Genomic DNA, 26,522 nt, shown 5'->3' on the forward strand with positions numbered 1-26,522 from the left:
AGACTGGATAAAGATGATGTGGTTTTTCTACCAAATGGAATACTACTCAGCCATAAATAATGAGAAACTAGAGACATTTATAGCTAAATGGATGCATATTGAGGCTATACTGAATAGTTTGAGTAAATACTGAATAGTTTCTCTGGTGTGAAAACTAAAAGTGTAAATAAGGTTCAAATGGTGTAATTGGGAGGGTGAAATAGGAAGAAAAGGGCTAAAGAGGAAATGGGAAGGGGAAGGGCAAGAAATAAGGAAAAGCAAAAATGTGAAAAAAGGAAAAAATGGAAACAAAGTCTTTATAAATATGGAGGGATGAAGGTGGTGAAGGGAGGGCAGGGGTATGGGGAGAAAGTAGAAGCAAGATATATCATGTAAAGATACAAGATTCCAAAGATAAATGTAACTGTATTGTTTGATTTAAATGTACCAGTAAACTTAACAGGAAAAAAATGCAAGTTGGATTGTTCATTGTCAGATGAAGATGTTTCAAACAAGGAAAGGGCAAAAGATAACCTGAAACCTATAGTCCTGGACTGGAAGAAAGGTGTCAGCTATCTTTATCTTGTCACTGCAAACTGCAAGTGAATTTTTAAGTTTGTTTTAAAAATTATTACAATAAAAGGCATTGCCACTAACCCCCTCAAAATCCTGCTTCTTGCTTCAAGCATACTTACTCTATCACTCTTGCCACTTTCCGAATCAGTTGTGCAAGCCCTCTTCTGTGTACCTTTGGTTATGCTGTCATGGCTGAATGTCCTGTACTGAATCAATTCACAACAATTACCTTTCCTGGCCATTTTGCCTTGGAGAAGAGCCAGAAGTTACATGGTGCCAGAGTCAATGAATACAGTGGAGAAGGGCACAGTGTAACGTTTTTACAAGCTTGCCTTTCCATTGAGCAGCACTTGGCAGCAGAATTTATCACCTTTGATCACACTTCACAATGACACAAAAGACTTCCAGAACTGCTCCAGAAAATGGCAAGAATGGTAGTGCACATGAGCTGGATAAGAGGGGGAGATGAATGGTGATGTGTCTTTTACTGTAATACATTTTTAAAAAAATAAACATTTGGTGTGTATTTTGATCATCCCTTACACTGTGGATATATTTATCTGTGTTTCTGTGTGATAGAAAAAAACATAGAAATAAATGTCATATACGTGCATGTGTGGGTTTGTGCGCATGCCTGTTTCCTAACTTCACCGAGAGGATCAACAGCGAGGATACTCCAGCACACAGATCCCAGTTCTCAAACACCATTCTCTAATCCAGAGGACTACGATCCACTGGACAATTATTTGCTTGCAGGGTCAGGACAGGGGAAATTAAAAAAAAAGCCCTGAAGCATCATACAATGTGAGAAAATTAAGGAAAGATTAATATAATGAATGTATGTCAAAAAGAAATAGGATGCAACCAAAACAAACTCCCAGTGGTTAAGCCTAGAACACATGATGATCATCCTCGATGACAAGTAATAGAAGACACCTTCAGGAGGCTACACTGATATAATAGGTGAATAATTCAATGAATGAGGGAGAAGGGGCAGCTGTTATAAAAGAATTTCTACTGCTGTGAAAAAAATATGGGAGATATAAAGTCAGTAAGAGGCAAGCATGCAGTAATAATTGCTGCACAGTAAATTCACCCTTGAAAACTAAAATCAGGAGATGAAAATTTGAGGAAGGATAGGGATCAGAGTTTCTTCAACATATTTATGGTCTCAAATTTAAAAAGGAGAACTTTGTAATGTAGGAAGTGAGCAGATATCCCCTTAAGCAAGTAACTGTATTCCAAGAACCTGCAGATGTGTCTCACTAACGGACAACATGTGTTCTTCGGTCAGCGAGGCACTAGGAAGGACCCAATGCCACTTCTTGACATTCTTCCCAAGGCAATTAACCTTGGAATAATAATGAGAACTTTGCAAAACATTCTGTGAAATATTTAAACAACATTCAGTGGGAATGTCAAAGTTCTGAAAGACAAAAAAAAAAAATCTGAAGAACAATGACAGATTGAAGGAGATTTAAGAAATATGAGAACCCCATACCGTGTGGGTCCTGGTTGGAGCCTGAAATGGAAAAATGACGTTACAGATGAAAACTGGTAGAAGTTGAACAAAATTTATAGTTTATTTGACCACAGAGAACTAGGATAATTCTGCTGGGTTTGATGTCTGGGCACTGATGCTGTAAGCTGTTCGCAGTAGAAGTTGGGTAGAGGGTGTGTATGAAACTTCCCACTAGTTTCACAACTTTTTGCTGTACGTTACAACTTGTTTCAAAATAAGAAGTTTGAAGACAATAACATAAGGAAGAAAAGAACCACACATTGAAAGGAATGACCGGAAGAAGATACGCCTTAATGAAAACATGTTCAGGGGTTTTGAAAACAGTGAAAGATTATTTAGGTGATCGGTCACTAATAACCCAATCTAGCTACTGATGTCCGGTTTGTGGGCATGGGTCTAAAGAAATTGCAGCGTTGCCTATCAACATCAGGTTTTAAAGTTTCTCTAAGATCTGAATACGGGTGTAGTTTTTACTCTTTCATAATCAGTGGGCTCTACAGGTAGTAGAACAGATGAACTATGGTATATATCACATCTGTTTCAATGTTCTAGTTTTCATATTGGTTTGATTTCTTTGTGAAAATAAAGTTGCCTTTGATTCAATAGAGGTGTCGCCATTAACCTTCTCATTAAAAATTTTGGGACCTGGCAAACAGAATATGTTATTCCTGATTCCATGTAGGTTTCCAAGCAGACAAATGCACTGATTAATCACGCAGTTGATTCCACGAACCTGCAAATTCCTATGTCCGATCTGAACAGAAAATATCTCAGATAAGTTATATTTAAAAGTATCAGATCTCCTTCACACAATTATTGATTCCTACTAACTGCCAGTAAATAACTCATACACAAGAGAAATAAATAGGACACACATGTGTAAATACCAAATAGTTTCTCTGGTGTGAAAAACTGAAAGTGCAAATAAGAATCAAAATGTATAATAGATATTGTGTAATAGGAAGAAAAGGTCCAAAGGCGAAGGACAAGTGGGAAGGTTAGGAGAAAAGGGCAGAAGGGAAAGGAATGAACAGGAGAAAAGCAAAAAATGGAAACAAAGTCTTTGTATATAGGGAGAGCTGGAGGAGTTGAAGATAGGGCAGGGGAATGAGGGGAAAAATAAGAACCAAGTCATATTATGTAAAGGTACAAATTCCCAATAATGAATGTCATCATAGTGTATACATGTACCAATAAAATTAATTAAAAATCCAGAAAAAATAGATGCCAGACATTTAACAATTTCTTCTATCATTATGTGGGAGATTTCCAAATCTTTCTCAAAAGGTGCTGCATTATTTCATACTGAAACCACACCAATGAGTTAGTTATTGGACCACTGGTATGAGTTGTCTGAATCAATTAGAAAAAAAAGAAAACAAAAAAAATGGCTAACTTTAAAACTCTCAACTATGGAGAAATAGATAATGTTAAACCTGGCCATTAAGCCAATGATGTATCTTAAAATTTAAATAAAAATTATGATGACCCATGAAAATTTGACTTTTTGCTTAGGGAATAATATACAGAAGTGGAATATTTGAAGGTTTTCCCTCCAACTAAAATCTGCCAATTTCCTTCCGTTCATGTATCCCTGGCCACTGTGGTTTCTACTTGTTTCGTTTTGTCCTATTCTTGGATGTTATGGCACATTTGGAAATGAATTCTTCTGAAGTGCTACTAGAGATACTTTAGAAAACCTCAATTCTATGTGCCTAATTGTAGAAGTGGATACCAATCATATGAAAAGTTGCTTTAAAAGGCATGGCCATTGGAGTCCTAACAGGTGAAAATAAACTTTTCAAAATGAAGTCTAAGTGATCAGCTCCCCTTTTGGGCTGGCTTTGATCCAAGGTCCAGAATATCTAGTAAGAAAATATTTTGCATTAAAATATGATGCACTGTCTGGTTTAAACTGACCTCATCTGTGAGTCCAGTAACCACAAAAAGCATCTTTGCATGTAGTTCCTCAGATTCATTTTTAAAGTTCTGGATTTTTTTGGACATAAATACAACAAGCCATAAAAATCATGGTGACAATGATTTAGACAAGACAGCAGTTCATTTGAATATGAACTGTGGTGGAGCTGACATTTTTGTCCTGTCTTTGAAGAGGTTTCCATCCTGTAAAGGGTTTCACCTCACTGCATCCTTGGGACAACCTTGCCAGAGAGGCTCATCACAAATGTGAAAGCTGATACCCCCCGGGAAGACCTGCATGCTTTAAAATTACACACGGACCCACTCACTGTGTTCCAGTGCATCGAGGGAACCAGGCCTTGTTCTGGCCATTAGCCACTTTTTCAGGAACTGTGCTTCTCTGAAAGTAAAGCCATAGCTCTCCGCACCTACTGGAAAACTCTGTCTTCTGCTGCAGCACAAAGGACTATTTTTAGATGTTTTCCTTTTGCTAATTGTCTCTCTCTCTCTCTCTCCCTCTCTTTTTCTCTCTCTCTGTGGGGAATTTCTATGGGTGGAATCCCAGATGAGCCAAGTTTCTCACTAATTCTCGTAGAGATGAGACAGACAAGGCCATGGGGTGGTTGCTGTGGAGCCCCAGAACTTCCTCAGTGGTGACAAAGTGACAGATTTGGCAAGATCTTCAAAGACCGTAAGGCCCCTAGACATCTGGCAACCCCACTGAACAATGGGACTCAGAGAGCCTGGGAAGGGAGGTTGGGGCATATTTTCTAGAGTCATGAAACCAGTCCAGAATGCCTTGTCTGGAGCTCAGCTCTGGAAGGAGGTAAGAGAGGATTGCAAAGCACTGACTGTGGGCTCAGGAGGCCCTCCACATATTCTGAATTCTCCCACTATCTTTGAAAAAAGAGACTTCGTCCAGGCAATTGAACCTTCTTGTTTTTTTTAAAACTTTTAGAAAATAGGTATTGTGGTGGGTCGGCCTGGAGAGGAAAGAAAGGAAAGATGCTCTGAGAAGTACTCGTACTTCCTTGCAAAGTGGAGCTAACCAGTCAGTGCTAGGCAGCCCTGGGAGGGTAAAATCAGTTTTTAGCTCAATGTCAAGGCAGTCAAGGCAAACCTTCTACCAAGTTTCATTTGGGGCACTATGTGAGGAGCTGCTGAATGCCCTGTTACCAGGATTGTTCAAGCAGAAATGCAGACATTAGTATGGACAATGGCATTCACTGAGAAACAAACAGAGCCCAAACCCCAGTATGATGGGGCTACATAGTAATAGCTAATACCATTGCAGCTTTCATTTATTATCAGGATGTGTGTGCATGTTTCTTATCCCTCAGCAAGGGGTGCGGGAGATGGGTGTCATCATTAACTTTTAAAGATGGAAAAACACAAACAAACAAATTTGGAGGCACAAGACAAATAATCTGTTCAAAGTCACATGACCACCTGGCTTTTGAGTGTAGGCTGCCTTTACTTCAGCATCTGAGCTCTTCGCCTCATGCTGTAGTGCAGGGTGTCCTCAAAGGTCCCATTTTTGCCCCTCCGAGGATGGCATCTTCTTGGACCGGATGTCCGAATACTTTGTAAACTGCACGGATCCCGTTTCCAAAAGGGCGCTGATGGCATCTACACGTGATGGCCTGGCGGGAAGGTCAGGACCTTTAAACCTAGGGAAAAGGTCACTGGTCCTGGAGTTTCTCCTTAGTCCTTTGGGCTGGTGGGCAGAATCTGAGCCCTCAGAATACTTGCGCCGCCTAAGGGAAGCTCTGTTGTCCTCCGATTTCCTGCCTCACCCGCCGGTGACTCGGTTCCCTCCTGGTACCGCTTCCCACTGCACCTACACTAAGCTTTGCCAGGAAACTGGAAGGCACGGGAAGGTCGTGAGGCTCCCAGTCCGCTGTTTCACACCCTCTTCTGACCCAAAGTCGCAGACTCTTCCAGGAGCCCAGCTCAGCTTTGGCGCACTTTCTCTCTCCTCGCCCTCCCCGAGAGCTGTCTTTACAAAGCGACTCCTCCGTCTTCCCCGCCCCCAGATCCCCCGAGTCCCTCCTGACGCCCGGTGGCCTCCGGGGTGCAGCTCTTCCTGCCGACACTTCCCTTCCCTAGTCCCATTCCGGAGTCGCCCTCACTGCTCCGGCAGCCCAGGGGAGCCCGGCTTTCCGGCAGAGCTGAGTCCCGCTCCATGCGCCCCTGCGGCCCGGACACGCACGGGATTCACTGGCGGTGCCGAGCGCGGGATCAGGGAGGGGACCCGGTCCTCGTCCCCCGCGCCCGCACCTAGAGGAGGCGCCAGTCTACGGTGAGTCCTTCGCGGCTGTGCCCGCCTGCACCGCCCTTGGGACAGCCGCCTCGCTCGGAAAGTGCCCGAGTGCCACGTTCGAGCCCACTAAGGAGTGGCAGCATCTCTGGCTCCCGAGAGGGCCGTCCCCGGAGGAGCAGCCCTTCCTCCGGCCGCGGCGCTATCGCCGCCCTCCCTCCCGCTAGCGCGGGCCCCCTCGACACCCATGTGCCAGCCGCCATCCTGCACCCCGGACACGCGCGCCATGGGCTGGGGCCCTGGCTTCCAAAGAGAGGCCGCCTTTCGGCTGGACGCCTAGCGGAGGTGGGCAGGGAGCTGGCGAGCCCCACGAGCGCTTCTCCATGAAGATTCTTGCACTTTCCCTGAAGAAAGGAGTGCATATGCTGCAGTGTCTCTGTGGAAGGAGCCTGAGGACCAGCGACAGCCTGAGCGGTGAGCCCAGCGTCGCCCTAGCCCAGACAGGTCCGGAGCCCCGGTGTGCGCCCGCGCGCGTGCGCTGTGTGTGTGTGTGTGTGTGTGTGTGTGTGTGTGTGTGTGTGCCAGGAGCCTCTGAAGTCATGGGAGCTCCGTGGAGCGCACCAGCTGTGGACGGATCCCGGGCCCAGCGGGCTCCAGGCCGCCGACCTGCTCCACACCCTCCTGGGCTCGCACCTCGTGCTTGGCGAGGGCAGCGTGAGGCTGGAGTTGTGCGGTCTCCCTTGAGAAGTTGCCGCTGCGTTCCACGAGAGAGGGGACTTTTGAACAGGTGGCTGTCGGGGGGCAGGTAGTATCTTTGACGCTTTCTTGTGTGGTCCTTAAAACAGACCTGGGGGGACTGGAGATCCCCCGCTTGCTAGAGAGGTCTGTCCTCGGTGCTGAAGTAGGAGCGTCCAAGTTAGCCCTGGCCTTTTCAGGGAGGGAAAGAAGGAAAATCAGATCTTTTCTATGGCTTGTAATACGGGGGGGGGGGACCAGCAAAAAAACCCAAAACAAAACAAAAAATACCCAAAAACAAAAAAACAAAAAACAAATAAAAAAAACTCTAACTAAGTGATTATGTTTTCCAGAAGCCTTAAAAATAACGTAGTGTTTCATGGCAATTTTTCCATTGCCTTTTTGCTTAAAGATATAAGTGCCCTTTAAAGTGATCATCTATCCATCCCACAAGTGCTAGCTCCCGGGGTTTGCATTTTTTCTTCTTAAAATTGGGTATGGGACACGGCGGGCGAGCAGCATTCTTCAACTGTGCCTAAGAAATATTTCTGTAGCAGAATATATTTGGGGACCCATAAATTTCAAATAATTGTATTCCTCAAAACTTCCACATCATAATAGGTTTTGAGTTTGAAAATTCTTGTATTGTTTAGGGGGATCTGATTCATTTGGTAATGGCACCTCTTTTCACTGTTCTGGAGCTACATAACTTATATTTGGAAAGGTCAGAAGGCATAGAGGTTTCATTCATCCTTTCTAAAACGTTGACTTTGTGGTTACTCAGTAGTCATGAAAAACAAGGCTATTTTAAGAGGAACTAATTAAATCATTTAGCTATATGTGAAATTTGAGAACACACTTTCACAAAGAAATTAGCGATGTGATCGCGTGGTTTTACTTCGGGGTAGTTCAGATTATTCAGAGATTCCTTGTGTTTTGCCATCATAACTGTAAGTGCTAAAGCACATTGTGTCATTATAGTTTAAACTAAGGGGTTTCAGGTTTAAGTTTTGCACTTTGATAATACGTATTTCAGAATGTCAGTAGAGTGTGTGTTTCTTGTTTCATTTTTCTAGTCTATATTTAAAAAATGTAACTAGATTGTAACTAGGATTTGTTTCTTTGAATGTAAAAAAATTAAAGTGTTTGTTGTGTGTCACAAAAACAGGGAACTTCCTCACATGACATTAGGTAATATACTCAAAGAACTTGCCGTCAGTTTCCCAAATACTAGCAGACCCAAACACCAAGAGAAATCTGAATGGTTGTACAGCATGAATTGTTGCACACATAAGACTTACTCAGAGTTAAGAGATCTGGTTACAAAACAATGTCAATAAATCACCACAAATCAATGAAATTCATGATTTGTATCAAAAAAAGTAGAAATTACGGTAACTCTTGCCTGGTTCCTGTATCTGACTTCTCGCTTGATTTAACATGTGATTTGATGAGAACTTTTCTGTTGCATTTATGCATATATTTTTACTTTGTAACATAGATATTTTATTTTTTGGAACTATCACTCTAAAGGAATTCTTCTAAAATAATAAAATCTCAAGAAGAAAATATGAAGAATCTTTCCCACTCTCCACAAAAACAATATAGTGTTATTTACTGAGTGTTTCTGGAAATATACTGCCTTTGTTTCAATTATCACTTTCAGTTTATGACTGCATATAATTAATAGAGGCTTGCTATTTCTCAATTTATGCATAAATCTAAAACATGGCATTAGTACTCACCTTATGAACTGTTGAAAGGATTGAATGAATTAATAATAGCTGGAGATGTAATTGAACGCTTAGTGTTTGCCAGGCACTGCGCTAAGGACTTTAAACTTACCAAATGTAACATGCTCAGTATATTTTAGATATCATTTTTGTTGTCTTCTATTTGCAGTTGGTTTCTTTTATGTGGCTTATGCCATTACATGACTTCATAGAGATTCTGCATGTAATGTTGATGTGTCCAGTGTTTACACTCAAATTGTGGCGAAGACATCAAAAATTTTTTCTTGGAGTTATGAAACATGAGCTAGATTAAGCACTCCATTTTTAAAAAATTGCCTAAAAGAAATACAGTAATGTTTTGAGCACTGTCAACACATAATTACAGATTTTTATGTGAGCTGCCTTTCCATTAGTTTACAATTGAAATAAGTGAGAGTCACAGGAGGGAATGAACTTAATTTGTTGTAATAGAGATTGATTAGCAGATGATGAATTTTTTGAATTATAAATACTTCAATATTTTGTGTAGATTTTGTCAAATAAATGGGACTAAGAAAGTAAAACTAATGATTAATTTTTAGCTTTTAAGTATAATTAAAATATTTTATTTCTCCTAACTTTCCTCTTCTCAAACAATACTGTCTTGGCTAGTAGTGACTCATTACCTCAGTCTGTAAATCCTTTGTACTTCAGTAGGGTGGAGATAACATGAATTATCCAACCAAAGCTACTCGTACACAAAGTTAAATAGCTTTGGAGGGGGATTCTATTACCAGTCTTTTATAGTAATTTTTTCTTTCTCTTTTCTTTTCTCAAACTAAAATGATTTTTGAGCATAGGGAACCCATTCAATAAAATATGGATTTGAAATTTAAAATTCTGAACCCTCTGCCTCAGGGTGTATGGTGTTTCTATTAACCTGATAAATACTAAATTTCAAGTTCAAATGGGAAGTCAAGCAGGCTCATTTTTCTCAAGAGAAGGGACTTTTACAGAGAACCAGGCTCACGGAAGAGAAGTGGTTGACACAATGGCTTTCACGCTTGCTCCCATTCCTCTGGAGATGTAGTTAAGGGAAGGCAGAAGCGTTCTATTAAAGAGGTTAATGTTGCCCATTTCTCATCAGTTCAGCTGCCGAGACCTCTCCAATGCTGGAGAAGAGGGATTCTGTCCTAGCACCTGGGCTGCAGAGAAAGCTCATTTGGGCTTAACCTGAAAGAATAGGGCAGCACTTCGGTTGCAAATCCCTACAATACTTGTGAATAAGTATGTAGATATGCATGAATGTGTGCACACGTACACATACATATATGTGTGCTCCTTACTTTCTTTTGCTGTCACAGTAAATTATTCCAGAAAATCTCCCATATTCTGTGTATACCTGTGACTCTTCTGTTAGGTATTTACTACATTAGGGGCTTCTCAGTCTGGAAGTTTATGGGATTTTAAGATGTTTAGAGAGAGAACTAACAATCACATCAAGTTTCCTTAGTATGGAGTGGAAACATTCTGGACAAAAATAACTCATCAATTAATTATATTAAACACCACTAAAACTCAGCCACTGTTTTCAAGGCTAGTGCAGGCTTGCCAATGAAAACTGCCCACTTCCTGTCAAGTTGCACCAGATGCTTGCATGACTGGGGAGTCTGGGCTCTAATTACTCAACAGGAAAGTGAAATGACTCCAGAACAGATATTTAATTACAAAGTAGTTATTTGTTGTAAACATATTTTCCAAGAGTATTAAGCAATTATTTGAGGCTCCACTGTACTTCTAAGTATCCTTATTACCTTTAACCTCTTTGCTTTTTCTTCAAAGATGTAGGTAATAGATATCTTCCAAAACTGGGACAAATGAAATAACACAATTATTAAATGAGGGTATTTTAGATTTATGTTCAATCTTCAGAAATCTATTAAAGCAAAAATAAATCCTCCTTTTGAAATTATGCGTTCAGTTTTTAAAAATTGTTTTAATTTTGAAATGAGTGGTTTTAGTAAGTAACTGACTTCAATTATCCATTTTTGTAAAGTTTTATTACAGGTAATTTATTTTTTATTCATAGCAATTACCTTTACTGTGGAATCTTTGTTTGAGTTGGATTTTATATCATAAGCTTAAAATACATTGCTGTTTCAATGATACCCCAATGGTTAAAATGAATGAGTGATTTCATATATGAACTGCCAATTATTCTTTTATGGCTCTTATTTTAAAAGTATTTTTACTGTGTTGCATTGAATTCTCAATATCAAAAATTCAAGAATTTACCTTTCATTGTTGGTTTATTTGTTTTGGAGTGGTTTTAGAAAGCAAACTGATAAGTACCTATTCTGTGTAAATGTAATAATTACCAGGAATTTCATGCAGATTTCGTCTTTTTAGTTTGAGGCTCACAGCACATTTGGGAAGGTACTGAGATACTCTCCCATTACCAGTCTCCTCCATCAGAGGGGTGCATGTGTCACCACTGATGAACTTACATTGACACATCATTTCACTTCGGGTGCAAAGTCTACAGTTTACAGTAGGGTTCATTATGGGTTTTGTGCCTTCCATGGGTTTGGACAAACTTATAATGACTTATATCTGTCTTTGTATTTTCACCTCCTGAAAAACCCTCTTTAATCTACCTGCACAATTCTTACTGTCCCTTAATGCTAAAAACCACTGATCTTTTAATTGTGTCCATACTTCTGATTTTTCCAAAATGCTTATACTTGGAATAACAGAGTATGTGACCTTTTGAATATCGACTTCTTTCACTTGCGTTTATGTTCCCTCCGTGTCTTTTTATAACTTAATAGTTCATTTCTTTGTAGCACTGAAAAATATTCTATTGTCTGCCTGTATCATAGCATATGCACATTCATCTACTAAAGGACATTTGGATTATTTCATATTTTGGAAATTATGAGTGAGATATCTATAAGTATCAATGTAAATGTTTCTGTGTGGACATAAATTGCACAGTAGCTGTACCATTTTGCTTTTTTCTTCCAGCAATGAATTCAAATTCTTGGTGCTCCATATCCTTACCAGAGTTTAGTGTTTTAGATGTTTCAGTATTGGGTGTTCCAGGAGGTACTTTTCAATTCCCTAATGGGTGTATCAAGTTCATATACTTGCTTATCATCTATGTCTTTTGACTGTTTTTAAATGCATACCATTCACTCCCTTACTATGGAGTTGTCATGAATACTTTTTTTCCAATATCTTGGTTCCACCTTTTGGACCCCCTTTAGGACAGCATTATGACTTTCCTTGGAAGTTAAAGGTGGCTACATTATGTGCATTGGCAAACGAAATGTAAGTAGACATGACACACTTACACATGGACGCTTAAGTAGTCCAGAGCACAGTTCAGCCCGACCTCTGCTACTGCTGACGTTTAAGGTAGTGGTAACTTCATTAGCTTGTATCCTTGAGGATCTGTAATGGGGAGCGACCCACCATGGGACCCGTGATGGACATGTAATGCACATGAAAAGTTGGATTCTCTTTTTGTAAGTAACTTTATTTTTAAGGTAGTTTGTTATCTGGCCTGTTTTGACTGATATAAGGCACTTACAATAGTCAAATTTAATGGAAGATTTCTAGGTTATATTTAGGAATTTTTTTTTCTGGTCAAAACATTCCAAGTTCTCTATGATATCATATTAGTTATATTATGAATAGATGTATTAGTTTCACTCATAGTATCTCAGTAATTAGTTTTGCAAAACAATATATGTGGTTTTGTTATGTTTCTAGTAAGTTAGTGGGTGCCTTTGTCTAGTTGGAACATTTTTCTTTAAGTGATTTCTACTTCTTTACCAAAGATGTAATGGATCTCTGTTGATGTTCCCACAATGCTTGGTGATTAGTGTTTCAAAGTTGTGATTTAAGCTGAGCATGGTGGTGCACTCCTGTAATCTCAGCACTCAGGAGGCTGAGGCAGGAGGATTGCTACGAGTTCGAGACCATCCTGGGCTACATAATGAGTTCCAGGTCAGTCTCAACTACACAGTGAGACCCTGTCTCAAAGAACAAACAAACAAACAAAAGTTGTGATTTAATTATAATGTCCTTGAGGAATCAGTTGGTCTGTTCTGCTTTTCCTGAAATGTGGAAATTACCTTTTGATTGTCCCAGCCTTACTTGGTAAGGTGTCAGCTACATTATCTGAACAGCACTGACAGTGTGTAGTATATTTCACCACTTTGCAGTTTTTCCAGGACAACGCAAAACCACAATATTTTTATTTTCCAAACTTATAAACTATGAACGTATTCATTCCAAAGAAAATTGGGGGCACTTTATGTTGAGAAGGACTGGACTCATTACTCACCGAGGCTGTGGACCTGCAATGCATTTGCTTCATTCTGGATTAACTATTGAGGAAGAGGAAGAAAACCAGATTTTTTCCAAAGCCTAAGATACTTGCATCATGTCAACTAACTTCCCCAAAGGTACCTCTCCTTTCCTCCCTCCTCTCCTTCCAGATATAGGAAAACAAACAAACAAACAAAATAAATACATGTTCTGGCTTCAAGAGTTGCCATATTTCAGATCAGCAAACAGTTTAGGTTCTGTGTTAAGTAGTATGGACCCGTTACTGTTTTTTTTGTTGTTGTTGTTGTTGTTTTTGTTTTTTTGTTTTTTGTGGTACCGGGGATCGAACTCCGGTCCTTGCACTTATGAGGCAGGCCACCAAACTGCTGAGCTAAATCCCTGGCCCGTTATTGTTAACCATTGTTACATACATGCTGTACTTACAAGCAGAAGTATAACATAAGGAGAAAAAGCAGCTGCCCAAAGTGAAGTATGTGCAAGGCTCAGTTTGTTTCTGTTTAATAAACCTTTGTCTGGTTTAATGTTTGATAATAAGAATCACTTCAAAGAAGGAAGAGTTCATTTACTTTGGAATTCATATTAATCTTCGTGAGCTTGAAAAGCATCCAGGAGTTCAAAAATAAATGCTTGGGGATGGCATATGAGTGCTGTATTGGAAAGGAGTAATATTTCTGTGCATGTCACTGGGAGAATGTGTTTGAGTGAAAATAAGATGAAGATATCAAAAAAGGCAATTTTCACAAAGGCAATTATCCTACAACACAGTTCAAGCCTCCTTCACATCACTCGTGCTCAGATATCTTGCCTAGTCATCTACGCCAGACCTCTCCTCTGCTTCTACTGCTACATGTTACCATTGATTCACAGCCAGACATACAGTGATATATCAGCTTCTTAGGAAGTTTCAAGTTCGAGTCCTATTCTGTGGTACGAGATATATAAAAGGACATTCAGGGAGTATATATAGACCCATTCTCTCAATTTCTATGGGCTGTCTTGAAACAAAGAAACCATTTTGCAGTGTTCAACTTAGTGTACACAATCACTGTCTTCATGCTGTGCTACTTCCTTGCATCATGTTACAAATGCCATGTCTGAATGTTTCTTCAGTGCAGGGCATTCGAATTTCCTCGGGTGCCAATCAGAAAGATACTGTGAATCTGCCAAGGCAATCTCTCTTGCTGAAATTATTTTTCTTGTTTATACATAAGCTTCTAGTACCGTCCTACACTCTCCACTCATTACTGTTTATAGAAACGATAGCATTGCAGTTGGTGTCACTGATTGCCCACGTTCTTGCTTCAATGAAGCCAGCTGGGATGCGATTGCCTGGTCTTTAAATAAAGCTTAGTGGCACAAAATGAATCTCCTTTTTGATGGGAGAGGGGTTGTTGCTAGCTGCATCATTTTTTAAGGCACTAATTATTTGCTTAACTTGGAGCAACTTGAGCAGCGGTGAATCATGATGTCGGTTCAGTGTCTGACCTTGACATTAAGGGACTTGCAGGTGCACAGCAGAGTTAGTTGAGGAAGCCATCTCGAATGCATAATGAGACCCCTTCACCCTTCACCCATCCGGCACACTGTAAACAATACATTGGCTGGAGGGAGTGGATGGACCTAAAGTTCTAGCCGTTCAAAGATTGAGGCTAGAAGGCTAATTGAAGTAAAAAAAATTGGGGCATTTGTGGTATGGGCTAACCTAACCTGATAACAGTTCAGTATTCACAAACAGCACGGGGAATAGCTGGACGTGGTAAAGAGTGGCATAACAAAAAATGGGTGTGGGACTTTCTAAGTCTGCCACAGTATGGAAAATGAAGAACACCAGTTATTTCCTTTGGCCTTTGGCTTGGGAGTCTTATCTTGAAATTAGTAGAGTAGCATATCTCCTTGTACTGTATGATGCAAATAAGGAAAGTATGGCTTCTCCAGGTGAAGATTTACATGTCTATGTATATTTATTTCATCCTGACAGTCATAAAATTTTAAATGCATCTATATCTAAATTTTAAGTGTGTAGTTATGAGTATGCACATGCATATATTTGTGTGTGCATTGTTGACAAATGTTACTGCTGGTGTATTATACCTTGTTTCTTTCCTGTAGGATTAAACAATTACTGTCAATGTTGAGATATTCAGAAATCTTTTTCAAAAGTAATTAGAAGAAACCGTTAGTAATGGTTCTTGGAAAAGGATGCTTTTGAGGTAGTGGAGAAGGTGACTTTCTCCTTTTGGTGTGTGTGTATATGGGGGTGTGCGCGTGTGTGTGCATGAGCACATTAGAGTGCACCTATACATGCATGCACACTTATGTGCTGTACCTTAATGATTTGTGCATGCTGACTTTATTTACACATAAATCAGGATGTAGGCAGGAAGGACATATGTGCTTTTTAAATTTATCTATATTTAAAAACATTAATGAATTTGTCATTTTACACAGGATTTTTCTAAAATGACTTCAGATTACTTAATAGGATATAATTATGAGCCTAATCACAGTCACTGGATGCTTAGGTTATACCCGTTTTTCTATGCCTCCTTGTAGATTTGGCTGTGATAAATATCCTCGTGTAAAAGTCTCTGTGTACAGTGGGCTTGATGAGGTGTATCAACAGTCACTTTTCTTTCTCCTTCTTCCTTCTACTTTTCTTTTTAATCATAGATTCAAAACAGCTGAGAAAAAAATTGAACACATTGTCAAATGGATGGCTACTAAATGCATTTTCTTTCTTATTGGATTGTTGTAATACTGCATTGGAAAATGGTGAAACTCAATCTTAAGAGCTTTCTTCTGAAAGTGAATCTTGACATATGCAACTCATAGGAGGGAAGCTTGGTATCTACAGAGCAGAACCCCGTGCTGAAAATTCCATCCTCATCCCTGTTGAGCTCAAGTGAGACTCAGAGAAATCTGGAATTCACATCTTCCTAGAAAGTCAGGTCTAGGTGCCCACTCCACAGATCAGCTTATGTCCAGCCATGGGTAGGCAGTCCCAAGGAGACGATCCAGGACAGGCCAAGCCTCGCCTACCCCATCTTCTCCCTCTGGTCTCCTATCAGATAAAATTTTCTTCTTCTTTGGGAAGCAGTGAGAGGGAGGAGTGGTAAATCAAAATGCTTCTCAATGCTTTGGGAAACGCAGAAGCACCTCCTTTTGTGGGGCAGGGTGTACATGTAGAACATGGGAGAGTGAATATTGGCTCTCACAGTTTAACTTTCAAAGATATAAATGCGGATTCCTTCCTATGTTCAAATGCCAAAATGGACCCAAATGACAAGGAACATCTTGGGGGTTCTGGAAGAGGAGACAGTCTGTTTGAAAAAGGGTAAGAAAAAGTGCAACAATTTACAAGTGATAAAAATGTTATGAATTGAAAGAGGGAGGCTTGGTTTAGCGGAACCGCTTTGTGTGTTTTCTCGCGTGCTGGGTGAACATGGTAGGAGAATGAAAGAACCTCCTGGGGTCAGTCATGTCACTGGTGCTTGGATAAGAAGAGCTCTGGGCTAAAGGCGAAGATTGGATACGCCGGTCTGACATCTGGTGGTTAAATCGACCCTTATTAGGGTGAACAGCTTGTCCAAGGCCACCAGGTAGCCCTTCGACATATACTTAGGATGCAGGGGGAGCCAGGACATGCAGAGGATGAGGAAGCCTTGGGAAACAAACCCAGAATTGCTATTCTGCCTCTGGCACTGACTGGCTGTGTGATTCTGAGGTAGTTTCTTGGTTGTTCTGTGCATCATATATAGATATATGCATATATATGTACACACACACACATACACATTTAATGGTGCTTAATGATTGCACTTAGTGTTTAGGGTGATATGAAGGTAAAATGTGTTCAAGTCTGCTTCAGCCTGGGAAACAACAGGCATAACCTCATTGCATAATGTTTTCTGCTCTTCTCTTTCTTGCTTCTTGTCCTTCTTGGTGTCATCAAACACCAAATGCATGACATTAGTGTGTGATTTATCCTACTTATTCTTTCCTTTAAATTATACCAAAATAGTGCACCAATAGTAAATCTTTAAATATATTTAAATTTTGATTGGTATGTTAGGATTTACTTTATTATTTAACACAGGCCTTTATTCTGGTGGAAAGAAAATGCAACTATACATAGACAATTTTATTCCTCAAGATGCTTATTCATTTACACAAAACTATTAAAATCCCCTTAATATTCATAGAACACTTGCAGAGTTTTGAATTTGATTTCATTGATAGAAACAGATGTATAATGGTCTTGGGGATTAATGTCTTTAACAGATAATTTCAGTGGTACTCTTTTTTGTAGTTTGGAATTAAGCATGATACCCTAATATTTTACTTAGTCTTACAATTCCATGTTGCTCAGTGTTCAAGTCTTTCCTATAATATTAGATTATCTAGAGGGTTGGAGCTAGAGGCAAACAAAAGTAATTTAGATTTCAACGTTGTTAAATAGCATAAGTGAAGTAATTCTTGACCCCATTAGCCTGCAACTAACAAGTAAAATTCCCTTTCATTTTTAAGTCCGGAGAACTAGGCCTCTTCAGTGAATTGAGAATCTGCCATTTCTCTGCTGGATTTCCATCGCCAACTGATCTTGGAAATACGGATGGGTGTTTACAGATTCCAAAGATTTTTCCCATGCTAACCGACATCCCCACAAGCCCTTTCGCTGAATCACTGAAATGACAAGGACTTCGCTGCCGTCTTCTTTTAATCTAAGAAAATCCAGTCTGTATTCTTTGGAGAAATTTACTGAATTCTGGAGGGAAACAAGCGTGTAAAACAGGCCACTGAATGGAAATCTAAAGACAGGTCTTAACTATCACTGATCTTAGGATATAGAGGGCGTGCCATTCCCTAGGAGAGCCTCTGGTTGTCTCTCAGTAACCCTTAGCCCATCCTGACAACAAGAGTATTCTTTGTTCCCTTCAGAGTGACAGTGAAGTTAGCTTTGCTCCCATTTAAAGGGTCCTTGCCTTTCTCACTGTATATAACTGAGAGTGGAGCATCCATGTCCTTTAAGAGAAACACTCACTCTCATCACAGGACGTGGTCTAGCAGTATACTCCCCTGGAAAATGCAACTACAATAGTCATCCATATAATTCTAAATGTTTAGGTTGCTCCACTTTAAATATCAGGTGAGGATACCAGGAGGTCAGCACAGGTAACACTGTACCTCCCCACCATCTTTCTTTGAAGCTGCATTGCAAAGGAGATTAGTATGACCTGGTCTTTTTGGCACCGACCTGCTTTCACAGATTCTGAGACTAGTATGAGAAATCTTCTAAGAATAATAAACAAGGATTTTCAAACAGGTCGGCCTAAGTGCTGGGGGAAATTCTTTACCTCCTTGTGAACTCGGTTGTGCTGAATGGTTAAACCACTAAAAATATTAAATATCTCAAAAGAATCTGACATCATGAGCAGGGGGAAGAGAATCCTAAGAACAGAGAAGAGGAAATTGACTTCCATTTGTATGATTACAAGGTTTGACAAGGTGGTCCATTTAAAAACAAACTAATGCTCATTACAAGAAGAAAATTCTAATCTCTATCCCAGGGATTAAAATTTTCTGTTAGGCACAGAGTTAGACATTAGCAGCCCTTGAAACAGGCAGCCAGGGCTACTTGAAGAGCAAAGAAGATGTGATATGTTTTTCCGTAACTTCCTTGATCATTTCCTGTAGACAAAAGCCACACAAGCTTCTGGTTTCTACTTTAACCCAAGGAAATGTAACTTCTTCTGAGCTCACTGATAAAGTCTGGGACCAACACAAATTCCAGACTATGGTTGAGAGTTTGGAAAAGCCTCAAGATCTCAAAACAAACTAAACAGAAAAATCCACAAAGGGAGATAGAGCAATGAGCTAAGAGGAAGGGAAGAATGTTCCCTGAGAGACCCAGTTAATCATATAAATGTAACCTGAGACCTAATTCAGTGCAACTGAAACCTTGGTGCTGGCCCATCTTCGTACCTTACAGGTCTTCTTTCTCCCTCTGAAACTCTCTCAGTTTGCAGTTAACTCTACTTCTCCCGTGTAAGATGGCCCAAGCATCTTGTCTAAAATCTTTCATCAAACCACAAAGAATGGAGGTGTGTTGCTGGTTCCTCCCAGCGTCAGAGCTTTGTGACGTTAGCCCTCTGCTTCCTGGTGGCACTACATCTCTAGAAAGGTATCTATCTAGTTATAAGAATTTTAAAGTTCAGCTCATTGGTTCTCCCATTGTGTAAAGGGTTGGATATTTTGGGATTGGAAAAGCAAAGACATTATGGTATTTTGCTTTATCTTTGTGTCTTTTACAATCAGTATTACTAAGAGCCACACTGTACACCAAGTAATAGGCCTGTGTGAACCTCATTACACAAGGGTGCCTATTTTGGTAAAGTTAATAGGTGAACACAACTAATCCTTAGGTGCTAGGATATCTGAAATAAGTCAATCTTAGCATTGCCAGTTGTCTTAGTCACTTTCTTCATTGCTGAGGCACAATACCTGACACTCACAAATGAAAGAAAGAGAGATTTATTTTGGCTCACAACTCAACAGTTTAGGTCAATGGTTGGTAGGCATCAAGGAGAAACAGGATGATAGAAGGGTTCAGGCAGAGGAGAGCTACACACGCCATGGCAGATAGGAAGGCGTGAAGGAGCCAGGAAGGGGGATGAACCCTCTGGGTCACATGCCCAGTGACAGGGGATATAGTTCAGTGGTACAGTTCCTGCTTAGAACTGGGTTCAATAACCAGCACCGCACACCCAGTAACAGGTGTCCAACCAGCTCCCACCTCCTAGCAGCAACTCAGCTGATTTCTGGTTTCTACTTTAACCCAAGGAAATGTAACTTCTTCTGAGCTCACTGATAAAGCCTGGGACCAACACAAATTCCAGACTATGGTTGAGAGTTTGGAAAAGCCTCAAGATCTCAAAACAAACTAAACAGAAAAATCCACAAAGGGAGATAGAGCAATGAGCTAAGAGGAAGGGAAGAATGTTCCCTGAGAGACCCAGTTAATCATATAAATGTAACCTGAGACCTAATTCAGTGCAACTGAAACCTTGGTGCTGGCCCATCTTCGTACCTTACAGGTCTTCTTTCTCCCTCTGAAACTCTCTCAGTTTGCAGTTAACTCTACTTCTCCCGTGTAAGATGGCCCAAGCATCTTGTCTAAAATCTTTCATCAAACCACAAAGAATGGAGGTGTGTTGCTGGTTCCTCCCAGCGTCAGAGCTTTGTGACGTTAGCCCTCTGCTTCCTGGTGGCACTACATCTCTAGAAAGGTATCTATCTAGTTATAAGAATTTTAAAGTTCAGCTCATTGGTTCTCCCATTGTGTAAAGGGTTGGATATTTTGGGATTGGAAAAGCAAAGACATTATGGTATTTTGCTTTATCTTTGTGTCTTTTACAATCAGTATTACTAAGAGCCACACTGTACACCAAGTAATAGGCCTGTGTGAACCTCATTACACAAGGGTATGCCTATTTTTAAAGTTAATAGGTGAACACAACTAATCCTTAGGTGCTAGGATATCTGAAATAAGTCAATCTTAGCATTGCCAGTTGTCTTAGTCACTTTCTTCATTGCTGAGGCACAATACCTGACACTCACAAATGAAAGAAAGAGAGATTTATTTTGGCTCACAACTCAACAGTTTAGGTCAATGGTTGTTAGGCATCAAGGAGAAACAGGATGATAGAAGGGTTCAGGCAGAGGAGAGCTACACACACCATGGCAGATAGGAAGGCGTGAAGAAGGAGCCAGGAAGGGGGATGAACCCTCTGGGCCACATGCCCAGTGACAGGGGATATAGTTCAGTGGTACAGTTCCTGCTTAGAACTGGGTTCAATCCCCAGCACCGCACACCCAGTAACAGGTGTCCAACCAGCTCCCACCTCCTAGCAGCAACTCAGCTGTACTAGACCCATAACCCAAAGCTTTCCAAAAACCCTGTTTCTGAGCACATGAGGCTTTGAGGGAACATTCTTTTTTTTTACCATCTTCGTACCTTACAGGTCTTCTTTCTCCCTCTGAAACTCTCTCAGTTTGCAGTTAACTCTACTTCTCCCGTGTAAGATGGCCCAAGCATCTTGTCTAAAATCTTTCATCAAACCACAAAGAATGGAGGTGTGTTGCTGGTTCCTCCCAGCGTCAGAGCTTTGTGACGTTAGCCCTCTGCTTCCTGGTGGCACTACATCTCTAGAAAGGTATCTATCTAGTTATAAGAATTTTAAAGTTCAGCTCATTGGTTCTCCCATTGTGTAAAGGGTTGGATATTTTGGGATTGGAAAAGCAAAGACATTATGGTATTTTGCTTTATCTTTGTGTCTTTTACAATCAGTACTACTAAGAGCCACACTGTACACCAAGTAATAGGCCTGTGTGAACATCATTACACAAGGGTGCCTATTTTGGTAAAGTTAATAGGTGAACACAACTAATCCTTAGGTGCTAGGATATCTGAAATAAGTCAATCTTAGCATTGCCAGTTGTCTTAGTCACTTTCTTCATTGCTGAGGCACAATACCTGACACTCACAAATGAAAGAAAGAGAGATTTATTTTGGCTCACAACTCAACAGTTTAGGTCAATGGTTGGTAGGCATCAAGGAGAAACAGGATGATAGAAGGGTTCAGGCAGAGGAGAGCTACACACACCATGGCAGATAGGAAGGCGTGAAGAAGGAGCCAGGAAGGGGGATGAACCCTCTGGGCCACATGCCCAGTGACAGGGGATATAGTTCAGTGGTACAGTTCCTGCTTAGAACTGGGTTCAATCCCCAGCACCGCACACCCAGTAACAGGTGTCCAACCAGCTCCCACCTCCTAGCAGCAACTCAGCTGTACTAGACCCATAACCCAAAGCTTTCCAAAAACCCTGTTTCTGAGCACATGAGGCTTTGAGGGAACATTCTTTTTTTTTCTTTTTCTTTTTCTTTTTTTGGTACAGGGGATTGAACTTGGGACCTTACATTTGAGAAGCAGGTGGCGGAACCACTGAGCTAAATCCCTGGCCCTGGGGGGACATTCTTGATCTAAAGTATAACACCAGTATAATAGAAGAGACTGCTATGCTCAGAGTAGAGATTAAATTCTCTCAAATACATTTTTTTAGGATAGCTTTTCTGATAAGTACTGTTACATCTGTGATGGTTTGTATGTGCTCAGTTAATTGGATGGACTCTTTCTCTCTGGAATATTCCATCAGGAAATAGTCTATTTGTGATTGTAGGAGTTTTGACAGCCATAGTTGAGTCACTCTTAAGGTTTTTGTTTTCCAAAATTCAGTACTTATCAACACCATGATCTCAACAGGAAATAATGTTCATGGCATCGGAAATGAGAGAAACGGATAGGATACAAAAATTGTTCTTAGGATAAGTTATCATCAGGGAATAATATGACAATCACTGATAAAAGTGAGACTCAGAACAAATTGCTACCTTTCTGTCCTACTCATTTTGGATTCTTTTTAAATAAAAAAGAGTCAAATATTACTGAGAGAAGTAAGTTGATTAGAACTCATTAGACCCCAGCCCTGACTCCCTTGCTCCTCAGGTGTGACTCCTATAATTATTTCCATATGTGTTCGTCCAGGACATGAGTATGTGTTATGGTTTAGATCTGGAACATCCCCCACAGACCTCATGTATTTAGAGGGGCTTTTAGAATGCGACTGGATCATGAGGGTATATGTGGATCAATCCACTTATGCAGTCCAGCAGAAAATGCTGTTACGGAATGGGAACTGGTCCAGAGGCAGGTCACTGGGGACAAACCTGGAAGGCTATAGCTCATTCCCAGTTTCCTCTTTCACACTGATTCCTAGCTCCTATACATGAGCAGCTTTTTGTTCCTCATTCCTCTCTCCCCTGCTGTTTCTTTCCTGGAGCTGACTGACCATGGATTAACCAAATGCCATAACCATATGCAAAAATAAGCCTCTCCTGGTTTAAGTTATGAGTATTGGGTAATTTATTCCAATGACAAGAAAGTGATTAAGACAACATTCTTAATCCAAATTATGTGTAATATTTGGAGGATCCTTGTATCAGAACTATCATAAGGACAACTGAGAAGGATCTAAGTGTGACTCTATTTCCTTTTGATTTTATGTTACCCCTTTCCCTCCCATCTTGGAGGAATTGTAAATGTGCACATTTTAATCTCCTGTTTTCAACTGAGAGGGAATGATTCTTGTGTGAGCTGAACGTAGAGTGACCCCTTGAGGCTAACGCAATTCCTTCCTGAAGTTTTCAGAAGAGAAATAAATGAAACAGCAAAGATAGAGCCCGGACTGTCCAGTGACTTCAGATTTGTGTTAGTGCCACTTCCCAAGCCACCTAGGCTTTTCTCCAAGGTTCCTTATAACTGAAAATACACACCTTACTCCAAAACCTGGGAAGTACACTCTAAGGCAACTGTTAGAACTAAAGAAGCTTTACTCTTACTGATCTGCCCACCACATGAAGCTTTTGGGAGTGACCACATTTTGGCAGTCCCAATACACCTTGCTGTCGTTATCACAACACCAATGCTAGGAAGCACAGGTTGCCTTGTCATGAAGAGAGAGTAGTTATCACGTGTAGAATGTGATTTAAAATACAGAATCATGGTATCTGGGTGATAGCAACGATTGTTGGAAGTGGCTACTCCCTATTACTTGGCAAATGAATGAACTGAGGCCTGGCAAATGAGATGAGTGTTCCAAGCCCTGTGTTTGTGTAAGGAGCCTGGATTCTTGAATCTAGTCTTTTTCAGGCGTGGTACTTGGAGACTGATGACCTAAGTTGAAACTCAGTTCTTTCATTCACTCAATGCAGGACCTTAGGCAAGTTCTTTAACTTCTGGCAGCTTCAAAATCTTCATCTGCATAGTAATTATATTAATCCTTACTTCCATCAAAATATCATTGTGAATCCAATCTTGTTAGAATATGTATTGAATCTAGTCTTTTTCAGGCGTGGTACTTGGAGACTGATGACCTAAGTTGAAACTCAGTTCTTTCATTCACTCAATGCAGGACCTTAGGCAAGTTCTTTAACTTCTGGCAGCTTCAAAATCTTCATCTGCATAGTAATTATATTAATCCTTACTTCCATCAAAATATCATTGTGAATCCAATCTTGTTAGAATATGTATTATGTATTATTTACTCAGAATGAACATCTTTAGAATAAACAGTTATGTCTTTCAGTGATCATCTTGTTGCATGTAAAACTTTTGTTCTGTCTTAATGTGCTACTTAACAGGATGATATTTCCATCAACCAAACAGAATGTTTTCAGTCTGCAGTACAAAATGGGATAATATCATATAAATTAGGGCATTTTGTTGGTCTCAGCACGGTTTCAACTCTTGTAGTTATGACTAATAACCAGCGTTTTATAATGTGTGGTAATGAATTCTAATATCCAGACTAATTCCTAATATGGAGAACTTGTATTCCTCTGGTTTGCAGAGAATGGTGAGAGAATATACATTTTATAAGGGTTTACTTCCTAAAAACTAATGGCCTTTTTAATTCATCGAGCAGAAAAAGCATATGAACTACTTTTAGGTGTTGTAACTACATTAAGTGCAGAGCAGCTGCCAGGAGCAAAAACACAGCACAGACAGAAGGAAACAGTAAATACTCACGTAAGCATTAGGAATGAGACAGATAAAGACATCATTGTCCTCCTAGGCTTTGTTGGACTTTGGGCTCCTGCATTAAGAAGTTCATAGAGTGGGATCAGCGTTTTATAACGTGTGGTAATGAATTCTAATATCCAGACTAATTCCTAATATGGAGAACTTATATTCCTCTGGTTTGCAGAGAATGGTGAGAGAACATACATTTTATAAGGGTTTACTTCCTAAAAACTAATGGCCTTTTAATTCATGGAGCAGAAAAAGCATATGAACTACTTTTAGGTGTTGTAACTACTTTAAGTGCAGAGCAGCTGCCAGGAGCAAAAACACAGCACAGACAGAAGGAAACAGTAAATACTCACGTAAGCATTAGGAATGAGACAGATAAAGACATCATTGTTCTCCTAGGCTTTGTTGGACTTTGGGCTCCTGCATTAAGAAGTTCATAGAGTGGGAAGGGAGCAAAGGTATAAGTAGAAAACTCATCTTTAAGGACAGGGGCTAGACTAAAGGTAGAAGCAATTGTGTCTCCCTCTGCGTGGTGATGTATTTATAGTTGGGCAGTGAGGCTTATCTGGGAAGGCTTCATAGGAAGATGTTTCACTTTTGAAATCCACCTGGCATTGGTGATGTTAAGAAGAAGCATTTAGTTCAAGGGAAAGATCTGTACCAAGGCACAGGCCCAAGAAAGAGCTTGTGTCAAGCTCACAGATTTGCTTCGTTCATGCATTCCTTCCTTCATTTATTGATGGTACCATCCTTATTTCCAGAGATTTGATGCCTATTTTGAGAGCTTACTATCTAGTGCAGAAGTAAAGCAACAAGTAAATAAACAACTAGCATGCATGTAATATAATGTCAGATGGTAGTAAATGCTCTAAAAAAAAGGTAAGTGCATTAAAGGGATGGAGAGAGAAAGGAAGAACGCATAGAGAGAACAGTCTTCTCTGAGAGAATAGCTTTTTAGTGAAGACCAAGGGAAGTGAGGGAGAAAGCCCGCAAATACCCTCTGCAAGGAACAGCAGTGCAAATGTCCCTTAGAAGGAATAAGCTTGGTGTACTCAAGGAGGAGTGAAAAGGGCTATTTGGCCGGAACCAAGTGAGGAGTGGTAGGAAAGAGATCATTTTTGGTATTGTGGGTCCTGACAAATAATTTGGAAGTAATTATGAGAATGATGGGGTAATTGAGAGTCACGGAGAATTAAACAAGGAACCAAGTGAGGAGGAGTGGTAGGAAAGAGATCATTTTTGGTATTGTGGGTCATGACAAATAATTTGGAAGTAATTATGAGAATGATGGGGTAATTGAGAGTCACGGAGAATTAAACAATAAATAAACAACTAGCATGCATGTAATATAACGTCAGATGGTAGTAAATGCTCTAAAAAAAAAGTAAGTGCATTAAAGGGATGGAGAGAGAAAGGAAGAACGCATAGAGAGAACAGTCTTCTCTGAGAGAATAGCTTTTTAGTGAAGACCAAGGGAAGTGAGGGAGAAAGCCCGCAAATACCCTCTGCAAGGAACAGCAGTGCAAATGTCCCTTAGAAGGAATAAGCTTGGTGTACTCAAGGAGGAGTGAAAAGGGCTATTTGGCCGGAACCAAGTGAGGAGTGGTAGGAAAGAGATCATTTTTGGTATTGTGGGTCCTGACAAATAATTTGGAAGTAATTATGAGAATGATGGGGTAATTGAGAGTCACGGAGAATTAAACAAAGCTGTGATAAGTCATTTATATTTGATCATCGTTTATTCTGGTACTGAGATTGAAGTCAATGCCTTCACACGGAGCTACATCCCCCACTTGAATTTTTTTTTTTTT

At 40.2% G+C, this 26,522-nt stretch overlaps 1 protein-coding gene across 2 annotated transcripts in view; it reads left to right on the forward strand.

The window, feature by feature from the left end:
• The window catches only part of Fgf12 (fibroblast growth factor 12), a 533,750-nt gene that overhangs the window by 168,093 nt on the left and 339,135 nt on the right, over positions 1 to 26,522 (forward strand). Inside the window, exon 1 of one of the 2 annotated variants that reach the window (XM_010624099.2) lies at positions 6,311 to 6,731. The exons of the other annotated variant lie outside the window; for it this stretch is intronic. Coding sequence (XP_010622401.1) covers positions 6,641 to 6,731 — 91 coding nt within the window. The 5' untranslated portion in view covers positions 6,311 to 6,640. Of the gene's footprint in view, positions 1 to 6,310; positions 6,732 to 26,522 lie in introns of those variants that run through there. 2 annotated transcript variants of the gene reach the window in all.

The sequence above is a fragment of the Fukomys damarensis genome, unplaced genomic scaffold (assembly GCF_012274545.1).
Source record: "Fukomys damarensis isolate Sample0158 unplaced genomic scaffold, DMR_v1.0_HiC HiC_scaffold_12, whole genome shotgun sequence".
NCBI classification, from domain to species: Eukaryota; Metazoa; Chordata; class Mammalia; order Rodentia; family Bathyergidae; genus Fukomys; species Fukomys damarensis.